Genomic DNA, 20581 nt, shown 5'->3' with positions numbered 1-20581 from the left:
GTCTAGATCCAATGAAGTCATTTTGAGTGACCGGTGAGCAATTTCAAAACCCGATGGACCCAACCCATCCAATATTCCACCATTTTTCGGTGAGTTTTCCATCACAAGTCGTTGATTTTGACCAAAATCTGATAAGATTTAACTCTCTCTGCCAATATAAGGAAATCTTGTCCAAATCCAATGAGATCTCAAAAAATCTAGCCAGGTTTCGACCAGATTCGGCAAAATGTACTCCCTAGTCCCTTACTACAAACTCAACTCCAATTGACACTCACCTAACACCCGATGGGGCATGATTAGTCCGATCCAACGTCCCTTTACGGTTGGCAGTGGGTTTTAATCTCCTCCACTTGAAGTGGTTGAGTTGAGTCCGGTTGGGCACAAACCCGACCCATGGACACTCCTACTTGAGATTATTGTATAATTTTTGGACGGAAGCCATTATTTTGTCTAGTCATGTATTATTACTAGCAATTTTTAGTTCTTGGATGTCCTTTTGTATGGATTTCATTGTTATTGGGGTGGACTTTAGATTAGAAATTGTGCTAACACTAATGTCATTTTCTTCCAATTGTGTCGTATCTCCAGCAGTGGGTCTCCGTCTATCCTAGTTACTCATGTTGGTTCTTTGATCTAGGAAGTCACGTTAATGATGTTAGTGGGATTTGGACAAATATTTCTCTTAATAGGATTTGAGAACAAAGTTTTTCTTTCATTTGTTCCCAATGTATTATGGAGGGTTTCTCCCTTCTAAGGTGAAAGTTTTCAATACTGTACCAATAATCCCTTCCATCTATCCATTTCATGTTGACAAACCTAACCTTCTTGATATTTGATAAACCTATTTGATCAAAGAATTGGGAGTCTTTTGGCTAAATATTGCAAAAAACAGAGTTTATTGGTATTATAGGTATTGTTCAAAGTTATTTGGAAAAATGAGGAGAGAGATTGAATTTCGGCAACACTGTTATCGAAATTGTAAGAAAAAGTATGAGAGAGAAGAAAAATAAGTGATGTGATGGGGAGGGAGAAAAAATTGAATTTTGGTAATGAGATTATTGAAATTCTTGTCCTACCCAAGCTCCTGCCCATGAAGTGCCCAAAATGCATGCTAGGGGGAGTGCCCGAAAGGGAAACCAATTGTGGCAACCAAATTGCCGAAATTGTAGGAAATGGAGGAGAGAGAATATATGAATTGTGGCAACCAAGTTGCCGAAATCTTGGGGAGGAATTAAAAAAAAAATTGTGGTTGATTTGTGACAATGGCATTGACGAAATAGAAGGAAAAAAAAAATTATTACAATTGATTTGTGGAATGGCATTGCTAAAATAGAAGGGAAAAAAAAATTTTGGCAATTGATTTGTAGCAATGGCATTGCCAAAATAGATGGGGGAAAAAAAATTGTGGCAATTGATTTGTGGCAATGGCATTGCCGAAATAGAAGGAAAAAAAAATTGTGGGAATGGATTTGTGGCAATGGCATTGCTGAAATAGAAAGGGAAAAAAAATTTAAAAAAAAAATGTTGCAATTGATTTGCCAAAAATTGGAGGAGAGAGGGAGAGAGAGAGAGAGAGAGAGTTGTTTGAATAAAAAAAAAAATATATATATATATATATATATATATATATATAATACACATATTCTTATTCTTCAGTAGTTTTTTTTTTTTTTTTTACCTGGTTTGTGTGTATGTCATGTTCTTTTATTTCGTATTGTAAAAGTACCCTGTGAGGAGTCAATCAACCAATCACCTCACCTCTTCTCTTGATTCTTATTCTCTGCTTGGAATATATTCATTTATCGTTCCCAATAAACCACCTATTGATATCACGCCTAAAATCTATCTCATAGATTCCTTTGTCTTTTTATTTCTCCTCTTCGTAATAAAAGGCAAGTACCCTCGTTGAAGGATTGCATCTCCTCATAAAGTTACATCCTTTGATTGTTCAGTTACTCTTCTGCTTTGCTTTAGTGTGCATAACTAAGGATTGTAAGTTTTTGGTTAATGTAAGTTTTTTTGCTTTGCTTATTAACTTACAGCTCTAGAAATTAATAGATTTATTATTATTGTATAAACATATGCTTTGTAAATATTAGAAGCTAAGACATTGTAAAATATTATGTATTGTTGTAGTTAATATTGTTTGTATGCCTATGATTATGATTATTGTTGTTGTTGTTGTTATTCAAATTTTAGTTTAATGACTTTTTTATGGTTAGGACTACAAGCATTTTCAGTATTGTTGTTATTTTGTGTTTATTTATTATTATTTGATTGTGTGTGTGTGTGGTTTTTTTTCCCCCCCCAAGTATCACTCTACAATTCTCACTCTTTTAGTTGGTATCACAACTGTGGTAAGCATCTCAACTCGCTAATTAAATTTATGTATGTGTTTTGTTAATTTTGAAATTATTTAATATTATTTATTGTTATTATTAGTATATGACCACAAAAATTGTAATAAATTGTATTATTGTGATCTTTTTATTAATCAATTTTACTTTGTTTTTATCAATTATTACATCTATTACTTGGAAAAATATATTGCATAATATGTTTGTTGGTTTATAATAAAGATATGTATGTATATTATTATTATTATTATTTTTATTTAGTACAATAAATCGTACATTTGTGTTTCTTTTTCTTTAAAGTTTAGTTGGTATAAAAATTTATTAAGTTTCTTGAATCTTTACTTTTTAGGGTGGTTATAGGTTGGGAAATGAAAATTAATTATGTGCTTTATAAATATTATACGTTAATATATTGTAAATATTATATATGGTTATATTATAGTTCATTTTATTATTTTTTATTATTGTTCTTTTGTTTTTATTTAGGATTATATTTTTTTTGGAAGATATTCATAGAGGTTATCTCAGTCCAAAAAAATAAAAAAATGGTTAATTTAGTTTGATTTATAGACAATTTCCTACTAATATAGAGGTCATGGATGTTGCATGGTTTAACTCATTATAGCATTTAATGTAGGATATATTTGAAATGGAGCCTGGGCCATTCGATCATTCTTAGCTAACCCAACAACAATATCACATCTTTAATGATGCAATGGAAGGCAATGTACGTTGTGAGATCAAAATTTATTAATGTCCTAATAATATCTACAATTATTCAATTTACATGCAAATAATTCCAACATTAGTAATATAACATTGTACATTTTTAAAAAAAAATTCAGGTTTCCACCTTATGAGTGTGACCCTAACCGTTTGCACTCCTCCTGCAGTTAGGCGAGCATATCACCCCATATTTACATCAATGTAGACTATACCGTGTTACCTACCTACTACATATAGATCTTGATTGGGGTCTTATCACTTCTTTGGTGGAGCGGTGACGATCTGAAGTCCATAAATTTCACCTACCTACTTGTGAAATGTCGATCACTCTACAGGATATAGCAATTATTACAGGATTGCTTATTGGATGAGCTGCATCTTTAGAATAATGACCAATATGAGTGGCATATGGATCATGAAAGTGCCCGCCATGTAAATAACTAAACGATGCACTCAGTCATTTGTTGGCATATTGAATGGGAAAAACATCTCAGTGGCTTCTTATGGGCTCTACACCGACGTACAACTTTGCACCTACAAATCCATATTGGCAGTCTAACATATCGAATATTGCATTGATACCATTATCATCTTCTACCAAAACTTGCTGGTAAATCATAGGATGTGGATGACATTGAAATGGAAATCTATACCAAATAGTAAGTTTTGAATCTTCTCTGTTTATATAAAGCGTAAATGCTACTCCATCACATAAATCTTCAAATGTAACACCCCAGCTTAATGGAAGTATAGAAGGAAGTGACCCTTCATAATAAACCCCATTTTTGCCATGTTTAATTATTCCATTAGAATGGATGAGAAAAATGAACAACTTTTCTGCCTTCTATACTAAAACATTACAATAGTATTAATATATTAACACTACACAACCATTAAAACGCAATACAAGAAGGTAATCCATTAAAAATATTCAAAGTATAATAAGCTAGAGTTGAGAGAATTCTATTAAAGAGGATTTGTTTAATGATAATTTATTACTGTCCATCATAGTAGTTAAAATTATTTTTTGTTTCCCTTTTCTTAAGTAACTTAGCATAACATTAACATTTAGAAGGATCTGTTATGGTTACGTTAATTATTTTATGTAGCTCTTCATTTTGTTTTTTCTAAAATAAAACATATTATATAATGTTCTCATGCATTCATACGATAATAGATAAATATTTCTAATATCGTACAATTTTCTTTATTATTATTATATCTAAAACTTAGATATTAAGGTTTATGAGCATATATATACTAACCTTTTTTTTTTTTTTTCTTATAGCATACGTGTATATTATAAGCTAACAAACTTAGTATTTCTTTAAGCAAATATATGTCAATTTTGAAATATATTTTTGCTATATGAAATTTTAGGCAAGAATTCATGGACAAATAATTTAAAATATATCATATAAATCAGTTCATGTTGCAAAACACATAATACAAAAACAAGATTTGCATGAACAAATAATTTAACAAAAACAAGATTTGCATGAACAAATAATTTAACAAAAACAAGATTTTCATGCTTAGCTATGCCCCTAAAACATATCAACATGAATATTATATATATATATATATATAAAAAGTAACTACTTAAGAGATGTAACTCACCTTGTAAGAGATAAAGAACGGATAGATATTTGCAAGTGTTGTTCATTATAGTTGTTTGTAGAATGTATGACATGCATGAATTGAGAATAGTTGGTAGAATTTTGAGGAGAATAATAGTGGAGAAGAAGGTTGATGGAATTTTTAGGGGAAAAATAGTAGAAAATAAGAACCGTGGAAACTTCAGTAACATTAGTGCTGTTTAAATAGGATGTAAGTTTCATATAAGTTAAATTCTTAGATTTTAAACTGTGTAACTAGATACGCCAATTGACCAAATACAACACAACACAGACCAAGATGGGACACTCTAATACAAAAAAATTACTTAACTATTAACATACATTCACTGCAAAGAATCTTTGCAAAAATCTCAGTTTTTTATTTATTTTTATTTTTTATTATTTTTTTATTTTACAGTGTGCACATCAATAACTTTCTTTCTTGCATGGACATGAATCTGAATAAGAATCTATGTACTTTTTTTTTTTTTAGAATAAGAATAAATGTACTCAATGTAATTGAATCTATAATTATTTGTTTCATAGGATACTTTTACAAGACGAAATGAAAGAACATGACATATACACAAACCAAACTGCTTTAGTTAAAAAAAAAAAAAACTACTAAAGAATAAGAATTCAAAAAATATATATTTTTTATTCAGACAACTCTCTCTCTCTCTCTCTCCTCCAATTTTCAACAAATCAATTGCAACAATTTTTTTTCCCTTCTATTTCGGCAATGCCATTGCCACAAATCAATTGCCACACAACAAGATGAGAGACTTTGATACAAACAAATTACTTAACTATAAATATATATTCATTACAAAGAATCTTTGCAAAAATTTCCGTTTCTTTGTTTTTTATTGTTTTTTTTTTTTTGGTTTACAGTATGCACATCAATCATTTTTTTCTCCTATAACTTTCTTTCATGCATGGACAGGAATTTGAATAAGAATCTATGTACTTTTTTTTTTAGAATAAGAATCAATGTACTTAGTGTACTTAAATCTATCATTATTTGTTTCATAGGATACTTTTACAATACAAAATGAAAGAGCATGACATACACACAAACAAAATTGCATCAGTAAAAAAAAAAACTACTAAAGAATAAGAATATGTGTACTATATATATATTTTTATTCAGACAACTCTCTCCTCCAATTTTCGGTAAATCAATTGCAACAAATTTTATTTTTTCCTTTCTATTTTGGCAATGCCATTGCCACAAATCCATTCCCACAATTTTTTTGTTCCTTTTATTTCGGCAATGCCAATGCCATTGGCACAAAAATTTTTCCCCCTTTATTTCGGCAATGTCATTGACACAAATTTTTTTCTTCCTCCTATTTTGGCAATGCCATTGCCACAAATCAATTGCCACCAATTTTTTTTCCTTTTATTTCGTCAATGCCATTGTCACAAATCAACCACAAATTTTTTTTTTTTTTTTAATTCCTCTCCAAGATTTCAGCAACTTGGTTGCCACAAAATTTTTTTTTTCCTCCCATTTTTAGCAACTTGGTTGCCACAATTAGTTTCCCTTTCGGGCACTCCCCCTAGCATGCATTTTGGGCACTTCACGGGCAGGAGCTTGCACTTCATGGATAGGACAAGAATTTCGGTAATCTCATTACCGAAATTCAATTTTTTCTCCCTTCTCATCACATCACTTATCTTTCTTCTCTCTCATTTTTTTCTACAATTTTAGCAACGGTGTTACCGAAATTCAGTCTCTTTTCTTATTTTGTCAAATAACTTTGAATAATATTTATAACACCAATAAACTCCGTTTTTTTACAATATTTAACTAAAAGACTCAAGAATTGGTCCATGTCACCTAACCAATCGATGAGGGACAATGGATATGGGAGGGCACATCAAACGTAAGTGCTTCTAATACCACCATGAATCAATCGCTAGAATAAGCCAAAAACTGTCTCTAAAAAGAGGATACAAAAGAGTATCGAAGAAAGAGAAGCCTCCCAAGATTCTGTTATGATTTATTTATTTCTCACTTCTGTAGGCCAGTAACTCTAGCGCATATCATAAGTCGCGCACCTCAAAATTGTAATAGCCACTCCGTGCAGATTTTTCTTTTTAGGGGTCAGAGAACTTTTCACTTTTTCAATTGAGAACGTGCATGCTATATTGCTGTTAGAGATTCTCCAAATAAATGTCGGTGGGATGGGTAATCATCCGTAAATGTGGCCCAGCCTATTTGGGGGTCCATATTTGTCTAGTTTTATAGATTTTAGACAGTGGTCCATGTACCTGCCCTGGGTGCCCCAGTTGTTACTTTAACAAAGTTGCCTTCATGGGTCATCACAAACAAATACATCAGATTTTAAGCAAACCAACAGGTCTAATGCTATGGTTGCACGGTTGACAGTCTAGCCCCAAACAAACTTATCCCCATACTGTGTTTTGAGGTTGACCACCCGACAACGGTCCAAATTTCTTGTTAAATTTCAATAGGGTTGGGTTGGGTTGGGTTGGGTTAAGGCCTATTTTACCAAGTTGTAAAAATAAAAAGGCGAAAATATCATTTTCATCCCTACATTTTCACACGATTCTCACTTTGGTCCCTAACTTTTTTTTTCACCGATTTTAGTCCCTATTCTGGAAAACGCGTCTCGTTTTTGTCCCTACCGTCAGTGTCCTAACGGCAAAGTCCTAGGTGGCAGACGGAAGCTGACGTGGCGCTAATGTGACAATTAAAATATTATTAAAAAATATTATTTGGCTTTTTTTTAATGCCATATCAGTATTTTAATTTTTTTTTAAAATCATGTCAGAAAATTTTAAAAATTAAATTAAATTAAAAAAACCATAAATTTAATTTAATTAAAAATTTTAATTAAAAAAAATTTCTTAATGTTCTTAGTGTTCTTCATTTTATAACTTTATTCTTCATTTTACAACTTATTCTTCATATTCTTCCCAAATCAATCCCAGCAGCCAAGAATTCAAACCCAAATCCCTAGGACATAAATGAAATCAAGAAGAAAAAATTAAATTAAATGCTAACAGGAAGAATAAAGAAATCAAGAACTCAAATCTCCAGTAAATCAAGAACTCAAACTCAGCAACCCAAGAACTCAAACCCAAATCTTCAGCAAATTAAACCCACAAACCCAGTAAAGAAACCAATCTCCAACAAACCCATAAACCTCTAATCACACCCAGATCCCAAAACCACCACCACCACTACCACAATCAAACCCAGATCCCAAAACCACCGCCACCACCACCGACCAACAGATCCATTTTCAAAACCCCAAAAAATTCAAAACCCCAGAAAATTCAAAGCCCAAAAGGAGAACAAGAACAAATCCAGAAAATTCATACCCACGCAAACCACTAAGATCCATACGCTTCAGTACCAAACCTCCATACCCAGAAAATTCATACCCACGCAAAGCCCAAAAAATCACTACCAAACCTCCATACCCAACAACCCAAGAACTCAAACCCACCATCGAATCCGAGCCACAAACCCACCAGCTAAACCAACCCAACAACCATCGAAGCCAACCCAGCCACCATCGAATCCAACCCAGCCAACCCATCAAATCCAACCGACCCAGAGCGAGCCAAGACCACCCATGGCGAGCCACGACCACCCTACCCACGGCGAGCCACGACGAGCCACGACCACCTCACTCACGGAGAGCCACGACTACCAAAATCAAACCCAGATCCCAAAACCACCGCCACCACCACCGACCAACAGACCCCGCCGATCAAACCCATTTCCCAAAACAGCAAACACTATGACTCCGCTGAGAGGGAAAGAATCGGAAATGGAAGAAGAATGGGGGATTTTTTGAGACCCAACAATTCGGGGTAGCGACGGAGAATGGGTTTGAGTTGGAGGAGCAGTAGCGGCGGAGGAGTTGGCCACGAAGGAGTCGCCGATGTCGATGTCGATGTTGATGTCGATTCCACCGTGCCGCCGCTCTCATCCAAGACGATCTCCCTTGCATGGACAATGCTTATCTCCGCCGTGGAAAGCCCACCAACCACAAGGCATTCGGCGAAGCCGTCGCTATTCTCACCAGCGATGGCCTCTTAGCCTTAGCTTGGATTTGGGTTTTCTGAAGATGGAAGAAATGTCAGTTGCTGGGTTTGTGTTTGGTTGAAGGAAGATCTGTTTTTATTTTTGGGTTTTTGAATTTTCTTAGTTTTTATTTTTATTTCAGTTTTTTCCTTTTTTTTTCATTTAGTTAAAATTTACAAATTAATTTTTTATTTTTAAAAAATGACGTGGCATTTGTGGGTATTATTTTAATATTTTTAATTTATTCCATTTGCCAGCTGTGCAATTTCCGTCTTTGATGTAACGGTAGGGACAAAAACGAGATGCGTTTTCCAGAATAGGGACTAAAATCGGTGAAAAAAAAAGTTAGGGACCAAAGTGGGAATCTTGTGAAAATGTAGGGACGAAAATGGTATTTCCGCCAAATAAAAATAAATACATTTTAAACTCTATAGTTTAATTATTTAAGGAGTGTAACAAATTAAACCCTATGATTTCAAAAGTAATAAATTAAATACTGATATTTTGTTAGGTTCTAAGAAATTAGGAACTAATGTATTAGAATTTCATTTTGTAATGTTGGCAAATCATGATCAAAATGTTTTAGTCATGTTTAGACTTGCTCAAAGTATGTGTTTTTATGTAAAGTTGAAATCAAGTCACTGCAAGATTTACTGTGTCAATCTGTCTGGCTCAATCGATCGAGAATTAGATTCGATCGATCGAAAGTCGTGCAGATTGTTTTTTCTATAGAATTTTCAACTTAGCTCAAGCCCGTTTGTCGTGTAGGGTTTTATGTTTTGTTTTAAGTATAAAAGGGAAAACTTTAGCCACGTTTTGAGGTTGCTCTTTATATTGTGTGTGTGTGAATCTTTTGTGAGATCTAGATGTGTTTGCCTTCACACATACTTAGAGTTTCTAAGATTCAAGATTATGTTAAGAACTTGGTGATCAATTCAGTTGCAGATTCAAGAGCTTAAAGATACACAAGCGGGAGTGTTTGTACTTGCTGGGAATCCAAGAAAGAAGCAGTCCATGGACTCGGAGCTGTCATGCAGTTGTGGTAGTAAGTTTCCTACTCGAGGTAGCAATAGGATGTTAGTGGTCTAAGTCGCTATTGTGTAAACTTCAATTCTTTTATAGTGGATTCAGGTTTACTTTAAGGATAGTTAGGTTAAATCCTCCCCAGATTTTTTACCTGTTTGGTTTTCCTGGGTCATCATATCTTTGTATTCTTTATTTTCCACACTTTACATTAATATCTTTGAGATTATAAATTATAAATCACATTATTATAATTCTTAAAATTTGGTGTCAAACGTATAAATCAAAAGTTTGGGGATATTTTTTCTCCCCCACCCCAAAAAAAAAATTTTTTTTTTTTTTTTTTTGAAAAAAAAAAAAAGAAAAAAGAAGGGAATATTGTAAATAGTCTAAAAGTGTAGGGCGAGAAAGTGTTAATAGTTAAAAACAGCAGCAACCGACTCATCGTTATAGCTCTTTGTAGTTTGCAGTGTTTTATGACTTTTATCTAACAAGAACAACCCCTGAATCCTAAAACCCTAAACCCCATACCTCATTTTTTTTCATATTTATCCTAAGCGCTAAAAGGCCTAAAACCCTAATAGAAACTGAAAGTTTTGGTTAAAGATGCAGCACGACGAGGTCATATGGCAGGTTATCAGGCACAACCATTGCAGTTTCATGTCCAAGTAAGTCTTCTTTTTCTTTCTTATGCTTTGAAAAACCATTGTTTATTTGGCTTCCTTATAAAGTTTATCAATTTTGTTTTTTATCCATTTGTTTATGGTGACTGGCTAGTATTGCAGTGGGTTTTGAAACTTGGTTGGGTTTTTGTATGTTTTTTTTTTTTTTTTGGTTGTAGAATTGCCACTGGAAATTTCTGTAGAAATCCCTATAATGTGACCGGGATTTGTAACCGGAGCTCGTGCCCGCTCGCTAATAGTCGCTATGCCACCATTCGTGACCATGATGGTATTTTTTCACTATTTTCTTACCCTCCAGCTTGTTCTGTCATTTGGGTCTTTTTTATTTTTAGGAGAAACTAACCTGTTGAATTGTATTTGTCATGGGAATTGAGAAAACAGAAATTCACACCCAATTGAACTCAATAAGATTATTTGGATTTGTTGAATTGAGCCTTATTCTTTCTTGTTGTATAAGCTGAAGAATATGGAAATGTATGCTATATTTGGCCTTTTTAGTTGATCTTAGTGGATTCGGGGCTGTTTATATGTGTAGGTGGTCTGTGGACTGATTTGCTTTTGCACATTGATTAGTGTGTGTGTATTAACAAACGACTTGTGTGGTATTTTTATGTGGTGGTGTTGGTATGCTGCAGGAGTGTTCTATCTTTATATGAAATCCATAGAGAGAGCTCATATGCCAAACAAATTGTGGGAGAGAGTTAAGTTGCCCAGAAATTATGAGAAGGCACTTGAGATTGTAGACAAACATCTGGTATTGAACATTAGATTGCTTTTGAAATGTTGGATTATTTGATGTGATTTTGATGTCAGTTCTAGAAGAGATTAATTTGATCCCACCTTATTCGGTTGACAGATGTATTGGCCAAAGACTCTTGTGCACAAAACAAAGCAGCGATTGACCAAGATGACTCAAATGCGAATACGCATGAGGAAGCTTGCTTTGAAAACAAGGTTCACTTTTTCTCATGCTTGCAATTGATTTCAATGCACTACCAGAAATGTTTACTCATGTGACAATATTGTTTTGTAATGTGCCACAAGATTGTCTTTGGTACTTTACTTGGTTTCTCTGGGAAAATAATTGAAGTTATAATGAACCATTACTAGTTGTGTTTTCAAGAAAAGATGTTACACACACACACACACACGCACAAACCTTTAAGTTGACATAGGCCAAATTTTAAGGCTTGGAGCAATGCAGATCTTCAAATGTTTGGGTCTCACTATCATATCCTAAATAACAATTTTTTTTCCCAATGAACTTTGGCTCAAATGCATTTCCTCTCCCTGTAAGATTTTTTTTGGAGATGTTTGCTGTTATCTTAAAACTATATTTTCCATACTTCTCAACTGCAAGCATACAGTAAAGCATAGCCTTATTCAGATATGTCTACAGGTTTCAATAAATCAATTTTTTCTTTCATAAAAATACTAGTATAATTCATTTGATAAATGAAGGTAGATGCACTATAAGATCCCTTGTATGTAATGAGAAAATGGTAATTAATCAGCAGAAAAAGTTAGGTTTGCTTGTGGGACAAATCAACTAGATCAGCAAAGATCTAGATATTGGGTAGGTATTGCATTGTAGGTGTTCAATACTTTAATTTGCTCCGGACTGGAATTCATTGAAGTGAGGGTTGGATGTTTTAAATGAGAAAATCTTTTATTCATTGTGAGATATTTAAATTTTTGTTTGCGAATTGCTTATTTTTTATAGCTTATTTGCATAATGTGAGACAAAAAGGTAAAAGCTAGCTTATTTTCAAAAAGTTGAAAGTTAGATTATTTAAAATAAATTTGAGTAAAAAAGTAGTGTCGGACCCACAAACAGTTGATAATTTAAGCAAAAAGCTACCTTTTAAAAGTACTTATAAAAAAAAGAAAGTTATTTAGTTTAAAAGCAAAAAAAGAAAGAAGAAAATGTGAAAACTTTGTCGGTGTTATGCACAAAATTGGTAACTCAGACATTGTGCGGTGATGCTGAAAGGGGTCTAGTTGTAACCTGTTTTTTCTATAATTGGTAAACTAGGTATTGATCTCATGACCTCACCCTCTAATCCATTATCATGGGAAAAAGAAGTGCCAATTGTGCCAGAGCTCATCAGCTTTAACCCTAATATGTTAAATGGCGTCCTCACACATTGGCATGCTTTGTTATGATGGAAATTGTTTCTGTTGCCTAACAGGGAGAAGATAATGACAACACCAAGGAAGGAGAAAAAAAGAGAAGCTAGAAGAGAAGAAAAGGCTGAGAGGGCAGCAGCACTGGATAAGGTCATATACATGAGCCTTATGCTACTGGTGTACATCGACTATGTGTTGTCTCTACAGCTCTCATTAAGCCTTTATAGTTTTTCTGCAGAGTATTGAAAAAGAATTGTTAGAACGTCTTCAGAAAGGAGTTTATGGTGACATATACAACTATCCTGTTAAAGAATACAATAAAGTTCTTGATATAGAAGAGGGGCAGGCTGCTAGTGAAGATGAAGAAGAGCTGGTATGAACTTCCTGGTATTATTGTTTAAATATGGTTTTTTTTTTACTGAGGGTTCTACTTTTAGGATAATTAAATACCCTTGTATCTGTTCTTGTAATAAGCAGGAGCCTGAGATAGAATATGTTGAGGGTTATGAAGAACCTGAACTAGAAGATGATATAGAAGATTTTGGTGGTCTTGCAATCGCTCGGTCTCAAATGGATGATGGCAATGGTATAGCAGTCACTAGATTACTCTGTGTCAAGCATTTTCTTTTAAAGTTGATTATAAATTTTTGTTGATCTTATGCCTGGCTTTGCATGCACATCTAGTTCATATATTTACTTGCACCAAGTAAGAGTATATTTGGATGAGCTTATTTCCATTATCATATCTTGTTTTAAAATTTAAAAATTAAGCTGTGAACAAGTGCAACTGTCCCTAGAAAAAAACTGAAGCTTAAAAAAGCTGCCCTAGCCAAAAAACAAAATAAACTACAACAAGCAGATCCCAAGTAGTTCATTTTTAGTTTACATGCATGTTGAATAATGGAATTAAATGATAAGTTGTGGGGCTTTGCTTTATAAAATAATGGGACAAGAGTACATGGCCGGATTCTCAAATGTGTTTCTTAAATGGAATAAGAAAATGAGTTTCATGATGCAGTTGAAATGGTTGGAGATGATGAAGACGTTGAGCCATTTTCTGGTAAGAGAGTGGGGAAGGAAACTCCCCCAGCTTCAAGAAAGCTTGCGAAAGATGAACCTGATGCCAAATCAAAGAAGAGAGCAAGGGTGCTTGTTGAGGTAATGGTCAATGACATTTTGGTTTGTTTACAGGTTTCTTACATTGTCAGTGATATGTATAGTTCCTTCCATTCTTACGAAGACTGTTCTTATGCTTCGGTTGATTCTAAATTCATAAAGAACATAGACCTTTTTTTTTTTTTTTTTTTTTTTTGATGTGTAAAAAACTGAAATATTTTTAGTTTTTCTAAATTCATAAAGAACATAGACCTTTTTTTTTTTTTTTTTTTTTTTTGATGTGTAAAAAACTGAAATATTTTTAGTTGATTTTGGTGGGGAAACCTGATGTAGGACATAGATGAACAAAGTTAATTCAGGTCTAGCATTACTTTGTATACAGTGAAGGTAGGTTATCTTACCACATTTTCTTGATGATAATGTGAAGGAAAAGGTTTGGCTCCAAACATGTTTGGATCCTTAGGCTCCAGTTACCAATAGAAAGATGACACGTGCCTTGTTATGTGCAATGTACGTGACTCACTTGGTTGGTTAGGTTAAGTGAGTCATGTGCATTGCACACGATAAATGCAAATATCATTCTCAATTGGTAACTCTTTCCTAATGTGAACTATTATGGAGCCAAACTCTTTCCTACTGTGAACTATTAAATTCTTTGTGTACTTTGGTGGTGTCCGGTGTCCCCTTATAAAAAGAAAGTAATAGATCAAAAATGGATATTATAAGAAGAAAGTAATAGATCAAAAGTGGATACAGTGAAGTAAGATAATGGTATCTTACCACATTTTCTTGATGATTATGTAAACTAAAAAATTCACTCGCATAATTTTTAGGCAATTCTTATTTGCAATTTTCTTCAAATTTCTTGAGAATGAACTCATAGATTTAACTTGTTTCTGGAGAGGGACACTTTAGATACAAATAATTTGCAGTTGCTTGCCTCCTACTTCTGTAAATTGTCAGTAGCTACATTCAATCAAGATCCTAGACAATTCAAATCCGTTCTTTTATTTGTCAGGTTGAGCATGGAGATGTTGATGAAAGAGAAAAGGCTATCGTATGCACTGAGTGCTTGTAGCATATTGCTTCACTTGTTTGACATTTAAAGTATCCTTTTTATGGGGTCGGATGTAAGAGAAGGTATCTTATGCATTGGATACATGCATCCTCCTTCTCACAGTGTGTGAACCACACTGATGAAATTTTTGTGGGTGTAGAGTATGTTTCAAATCTCAGTGGGCAAAGAAGATGAAATTTGAATCTAAAGGAGATGAAATTTTGAGTATATTTCAAGTCACTAAAGGAGATGAAATTTTGTTAGATATCTCATGATTGTAGTTGACATATTTTCTTAATCATAGTTGTTTCCCTTGATTTTATATAGTTTTCTTACAGCTTTTGGTTTTCTTCCTCTTTGTGGGAGAAGGGGCTGTACAAGAGTAGCATTCTTGAGTCTTTTCTAGTCTCGGAGTTTTCGTTTTGTTTATGTCGTTTCGTTTATGTTACCGCTTCTCAGAAATGAATAAATCTTGTACCTGAGTTATTTGCTTTTGAAGGAGGCCATTGAGAATGGATTATTTATTAGTCACACTTGTTTACTTGAACTTTTGTATCATTACATAAATTGAACCTTTCTTTGTTCTCGCCTTAGTTTATTCCCTTAACCCGTCCCAATAATAGCCACATGTACTGAATTGGACGTATAATAGTATAATACGAGCTTTACTAGTGGATGTTCGTGGCAAGCTCTAGAGAGTAGAGAGTAGGTAGCAACGTCGCCATACTACAGAAGGCCGTAAGCAGTGGCCCGAGATTGTTCGAATATATTTTTTAATCCCTGTTGGATCAAGGTCTCTTGCCCATTGACTTATTTTAATGGATTATTGGCCACAGAAGATTCTTGAAGATAATGAGAAATCAGACCAGATCAGTTGGGCATATGTCAATTTCCACGTAGATATAGATGATTAAGATGTGATTTTAAAGTTGATACGATTTGCTTTAAAAAAAAATAATTTGTAAGTTATATATGGATTTAACTCATTGACATGATATCTAACCATTCATAGGGTGCATCGTATGTATAAGCAGTTAGAAAAGATGTTTTGAATTTAAAATGAAAGCTTGTGAAAGAAACGGGAAGTTGTGGTTGCAAAATAGAGTTTTGAATTTTAAATACAATTTTTTAAGTTCTTAAAATGCCTAACCAAATAGAGCCTTCCAAAACATCTATAGTTCAAATCCTTCATTTTTTGGTGTAATTATCAAAATATCAAATTATAAAAATAAATAATACAATTATTATTTCACTTTATACTTCAATCATTTTTTTCCCCTTAAAAAGTAACTAGAGTTTAAAATGACAAAAAAGGACAAAATATTGTAATTAATGAAGCATGAAGTAGAATACTAAAAGTGAGATGATTTTTTTTTTTTAAATTTTTATTTTGATTTAAATGATTTTTTTTTTTTTGTTTAATACAAAGGGTCAAAGTTTATAATCATTATTTCATTTGGGATAAAAAAATTGTCGCACTTTTAGAGTTCAACTTTAGGGTCTATCGATCGCATTATGTCATGAGTATGAGTTTATTTATTTTAGTTACTTTATATATATAAAAAAAAAAGTATACATGGGTTGTGACATGCTGCGATTAATGAATCATAAAATCAAATACTAGGAGTAGGACAAATGATTTTTTATTCCATAATTTGAATATAGTGTTATATTCTAATATTGTGTTTTTGCTTTGTTGAAGTATATTTAATTTTTAGCGTTCCACTTTATGGTTTACTAGTGAGATGTCATGTGTGAGAATATTTTTATCCCTTTATAAATTTTGGTTACTTTATAAGGGAAAAAAAGAGTAGGCATAATATGTTTTGATTAATAAGATTTAAAGTGTAATACAATAAGTGAGACATAGAATTTGCATTTGTGGAGCATGAAATAGAAGATTAAGAGTTGGGAAAAACAGAATTTTATTCCTTAATCCAACTAGTTAGTTTGGCAAGCTAACCCCCCAACACCCCAACCCCCCCCTCCCCTCCCCCCCAAAAAAGAAAAAAAAAAATTCTTAATTGGGTTTTTAGAGCTTATTTTGGCGAGTCTCCTCATGCGAAAAATTTCCCCCTCATTTCCTGCAATACTTTTCAAATAAGCAATCAACAAAAGTTTTGGAGAGTATCATATCAAAACCAAATGGTTAGGCAATAAGATATATATCCCAATAAAACAGAAATATTAAAAGAGATGAGTACTCAATTAAAATTGAACATTAGTCAACAATATATATGTGGGATTTTTTTTTTCTAGGTGCTGAATAAGAACTCCTACCATCAAACTACATTCCGTGTGGTAATGTATCTCAGATTGTTCTTGCAGGTACTCTTCCCATGTATCATGAGGGTCAAGATTATGTTTTTCGGCCTTTACATGAATGAAATCTGTTCGGTCAAATTGGCTTTTCTTTATTTATCCACTTATAATACTCCAAATCTTAGTGCCACCTTCTAATCTTGGATTTGCGTTTTTTTCACTCCATCAATCAAACTGAAACAGCATCCAATACACAGTTTTTCTCAGCCCACAGTATCAAAGTCTAGTATGTTCTTCTACATTCTCTACCAACTATATTTTTCTCCTCAAACGCTCCTCCTCTCTCATTCTCATGCTCATCACCATCTTCTCTGTCTATCTGTAGTTCACTCTTCTTAGACTTTCTCATTGTTTTATGGATCAAAACCCCAAAGACTTGCCAATTCTCTCCTATGTCCTATCCCAACTCAACCCCAATTCCCATCCACGACTCCCTCCACAACTTCAACAAACCCTGCTGACCAAGTTGCCTTATCTCAACCACCCTAAAGTCCTAGCCTCACTAGCCCAAGCCATCCCAGATATCACCCAGATCACCAAGTCAGTGAGGCTGGAAGAGATGCATGAGGAATATGAGAAACAGTTGAGAGAAGCAGAGGACAGGTTGGTCGAGGTTTATGGATCGGTTGTGTCAGAGTTGGAGAAGGGGTTTAAGGAAGAGAAAGTGTGTGAAGAGGTAGTTGGGATATTGAGGGAGGCAGAAGGTGGTGTTGTTGTGGAGAGGGTTGAGCTTTGTGGGCGTCAGCTGAGGTTTCTTCCTGAGGCATTTGGGATGCTTCATGGGTTGCTCGTGCTCAATTTGTCCCATAATCAGCTAGAGGTTAGTGCTCTTGTCAATTATTTTTTTTCTTTCTATTCTCTGTTTATAAATCTGAGAGGCTGCAAAGAAAAAGTAGGAAATTAATTGAAATTAAACTATCTCAGATTCAAGAATGAACAAAAAAGAAAAGAAAAAATTCCAATTCAGGGACCCTACTTTGTGATCAATTAAGCTATTAAAGTGAGTTTTTGTATCAAATGTCGCATATGATTAATATTATATTTCTTTTACTCAACTCTGTTTCTAGGAGTGAACAAGTAAGTGGAAAGTAAAGGACTAATTTCAAAAATTAAAAAAAAGAAGAAAAAAAGAAAAAAGAAAAAAGAAAAGAAGGGAGGGTGAAGGACTACCTTATTTGTGCATGCTTCATGGATATTATTCTGGCTTCTTTCTTCAGGTATATTGTTCTGATTAGATTTATAAAAAATAAAAAAAATTTCTGACTTCTGATTATATTAGTTGTCTACTCCAAACTTGGTCTCTGACTCTGCCGTACAGAACTTAAAGATGTTGGTCATTTGCTATTCTCTAATTGCAACATGAGAGCTAATCATAATATGAAACCTTGATGAACCATCATGACAAAGAGTACATGCGAGATTTGAGTGGTGAAGAGCCTACCTATAATCGTTTGTTCAAAAGTGTAACTGGAATTATAGAATTTCTATATGCAGTTCCTGATATTTCCTTTATTCCTTTGGGGAAACAGGTCCTTCCTGATTCAATAGCAGGGCTTCAGAAACTGGAGGAGCTTGATATTTCTTCCAATCTTTTAGTATCCCTGCCAGGTTCTATTGGACTGTTGCTTAACCTGAGGGTCCTCAATGTCTCAGGAAATAAACTTAGTTCCCTTCCTGACTCGATTGCTCGCTGCAGGTAAAGACATCATTTACTAGTGTTTCACTTTCTATTGTTCCCTGTAAAACTTGCATTTTCCTATTCTTTTCTTAGCATCTTCACTAGGTCCTTTATTCCTTAACTGGTTCCTACTTCCTTTTAGTTCACTGGTGGAGTTAGATGCAAGCTTTAACAATTTGATGTGTTTGCCATCAAATATTGGGTACGGACTAGTTAATCTTGAAAGGCTCTCAATCCACCTGAATAGAATCCGTTGTCTTCCTGCATCAATTTGTGAAATGAGGTCTTTAAGATATCTAGATGTTCATTTCAATGAGCTACGTGGCCTACCTCATGCTATTGGGAGATTAACAAATCTTGAGGTTCTGAACCTTAGCAGTAATTTCAGTGATTTGACACAGCTTCCTGAAACAATTGGTGATCTTATGAACTTAAGGGAGCTTGACTTAAGCAACAACCAAATCCGAGCTCTTCCTGACACATTTGCTCAGCTCAAAAATCTAACTAAGCTTAATTTGGACCAAAATCCGCTCATAATACCTCCCATAGATATTGTGAATAAAGGGGTTGAAGCTGTCAAGGAGTACATGGCAAAGAGGTGGCTTGATATCAAAGCAGAGGAGCAACAGAGGAGCATGATTGAAGAAAACAAGCAGCAAGCTCAGACTGGTTGGCTAGCATGGGGAACGAACTTGTTGAATAACTTGGTTTCTGGGGTTTCACAAAGTGTTGCAGGATATGTGGGAGCTGGAAAAGCTTCGAGAGACCCTTGGTTGGATCAACAATTGTGATTTGATCATCTTCTTGAGCTGGGATTTATAGAATTTTCTGTGTGTATATATATATTTTGTAGTTGAATGGAGTTATTGGTCCATTCGAGAGGACATAATGATGTTATATATGTACATAAAGTAATATGGTATGTAGTGTGCAGTTTTCCATTCTGGAACAGTTTGATACACCCGCTTACTACTGGTCACTCAAATTAACTGGTTTATTTGTTTGTATTTTTTCATTGGTTATGCCCAGTTGTAACATTACATCCACGGGACAAAAGATTAAGTGGCTATATTTTCTCATTTTACTTTTTCTTGAAAGTACATTACAATATTATCAATGTTTAGGGGGAAAATTATATTTTACCGCCCTAAAGTACGATTCATTTTACATTTAGGGCACGTTTGGTTCACTGTAATGATTATTACATGGGAATAGGAATAAATATTATAAGGAATACATTAAGTTGTGTAAAGTTGTGATTTACAACTATGTGTTTTGTTGGCTTTTATTCCGTGCCAAATTTGATTGTAATTTCTATCAATCGTTTATACCCTGTATTTGTTGTGGGAATTGTTGTAAGGGGTGTGTGATAGAGAGTGTGTGAAGACTCAAGCAAGTTGGAAGCTGACGGAATCTCGCGGGTATCTCGCGACTAAGCTTCCCGCGAAGTGAAGTATGTGCCCTGCACATGCTGGAATGCGAAGAGTCATGACAGATGGAGACAGTTGTCTCTCGCGAGTATCTCGCGGGTAAGGCCTTCTCACGAGACAGCTGCGAGACATGCTGTTCTGCCAGCCTGTACTGACTGACTCACACATTTTGCACCTATCCTATATAAACCCCCATTACCCACAAATGTTGAGGAATGCTTTAGAGAGAAAACCCTAGCCAAACACATTTGTAATTAGAGATTGTCATCCCCACCTTTCTCTATACACTTGCTTGTGGTATCTCCTCAACCCTTCCCTCTCCATTTCCACACCATTGAGAGGTTGATAGCCCAAACACTTACCACACCTTT

At 34.2% G+C, this 20581-nt stretch overlaps 2 protein-coding genes across 4 annotated transcripts; both read left to right on the top strand.

Moving 5' to 3' along the window:
• Positions 1-10226: 10226 nt before the first annotated feature.
• LOC111995731 (uncharacterized) lies at positions 10227-15691 on the top strand. Of its 3 annotated transcripts, none has more exons than XM_024027669.2 (10): positions 10227-10462; positions 10636-10745; positions 11113-11231; positions 11334-11431; positions 12670-12757; positions 12846-12980; positions 13085-13193; positions 13626-13765; positions 14742-14830; positions 15404-15691. In XM_024027669.2, the coding sequence occupies exons 1-9, from the start codon at positions 10401-10403 to the stop codon at positions 14799-14801; spliced, it is 921 nt and encodes a 306-aa protein (XP_023883437.1). In that variant the 5' UTR covers positions 10227-10400; the 3' UTR covers positions 14802-14830; positions 15404-15691. The 3 variants fall into 3 exon arrangements, with proteins under 3 accessions (XP_023883437.1, XP_065620304.1, XP_023883432.1); XM_065764232.1 differs by lacking the exon at positions 15404-15691 and adding an exon at positions 15108-15307; XM_024027664.2 differs by lacking the exon at positions 15404-15691 and having other exon boundaries at positions 10228-10462; positions 14742-15307.
• Positions 15692-17114: 1423 nt separating this feature from the next.
• LOC111995721 (plant intracellular Ras-group-related LRR protein 3) lies at positions 17115-19739 on the top strand. The gene is made up of 3 exons (XM_024027653.2): positions 17115-17922; positions 18632-18798; positions 18923-19739. Exons 1-3 carry the CDS (start codon positions 17458-17460, stop codon positions 19569-19571), a joined length of 1281 nt encoding a protein of 426 aa, XP_023883421.1. The 5' UTR covers positions 17115-17457; the 3' UTR covers positions 19572-19739.
• Positions 19740-20581: the final 842 nt, after the last annotated feature.

This window comes from Quercus suber, unplaced genomic scaffold (assembly GCF_002906115.3).
Source record: "Quercus suber isolate HL8 unplaced genomic scaffold, Cork oak 2.0 scaffold_546, whole genome shotgun sequence".
In the NCBI taxonomy this organism is placed as follows: Eukaryota; Viridiplantae; Streptophyta; class Magnoliopsida; order Fagales; family Fagaceae; genus Quercus; species Quercus suber.
This window is presented reverse-complemented; position numbering and strand designations above follow the sequence as displayed.

Excerpts from the sequence above, each read along its gene's own strand:
- LOC111995731 (XM_024027669.2), top strand. The coding sequence starts at position 10,401 with ATGCAGCACGACGAGGTCATATGGCAGGTTATCAGGCACAACCATTGC. Across the intron at positions 12,758-12,845 it reads GGGCAGCAGCACTGGATAAG|AGTATTGAAAAAGAATTGTT; the intron begins GTCATATACATG and ends GTTTTTCTGCAG. Across the intron at positions 13,194-13,625 it reads TCAAATGGATGATGGCAATG|TTGAAATGGTTGGAGATGAT; the intron begins GTATAGCAGTCA and ends TTCATGATGCAG.
- LOC111995721 (XM_024027653.2), top strand. The coding sequence starts at position 17,458 with ATGGATCAAAACCCCAAAGACTTGCCAATTCTCTCCTATGTCCTATCC. Across the intron at positions 17,923-18,631 it reads TGTCCCATAATCAGCTAGAG|GTCCTTCCTGATTCAATAGC; the intron begins GTTAGTGCTCTT and ends TTGGGGAAACAG. Across the intron at positions 18,799-18,922 it reads GACTCGATTGCTCGCTGCAG|TTCACTGGTGGAGTTAGATG; the intron begins GTAAAGACATCA and ends ACTTCCTTTTAG.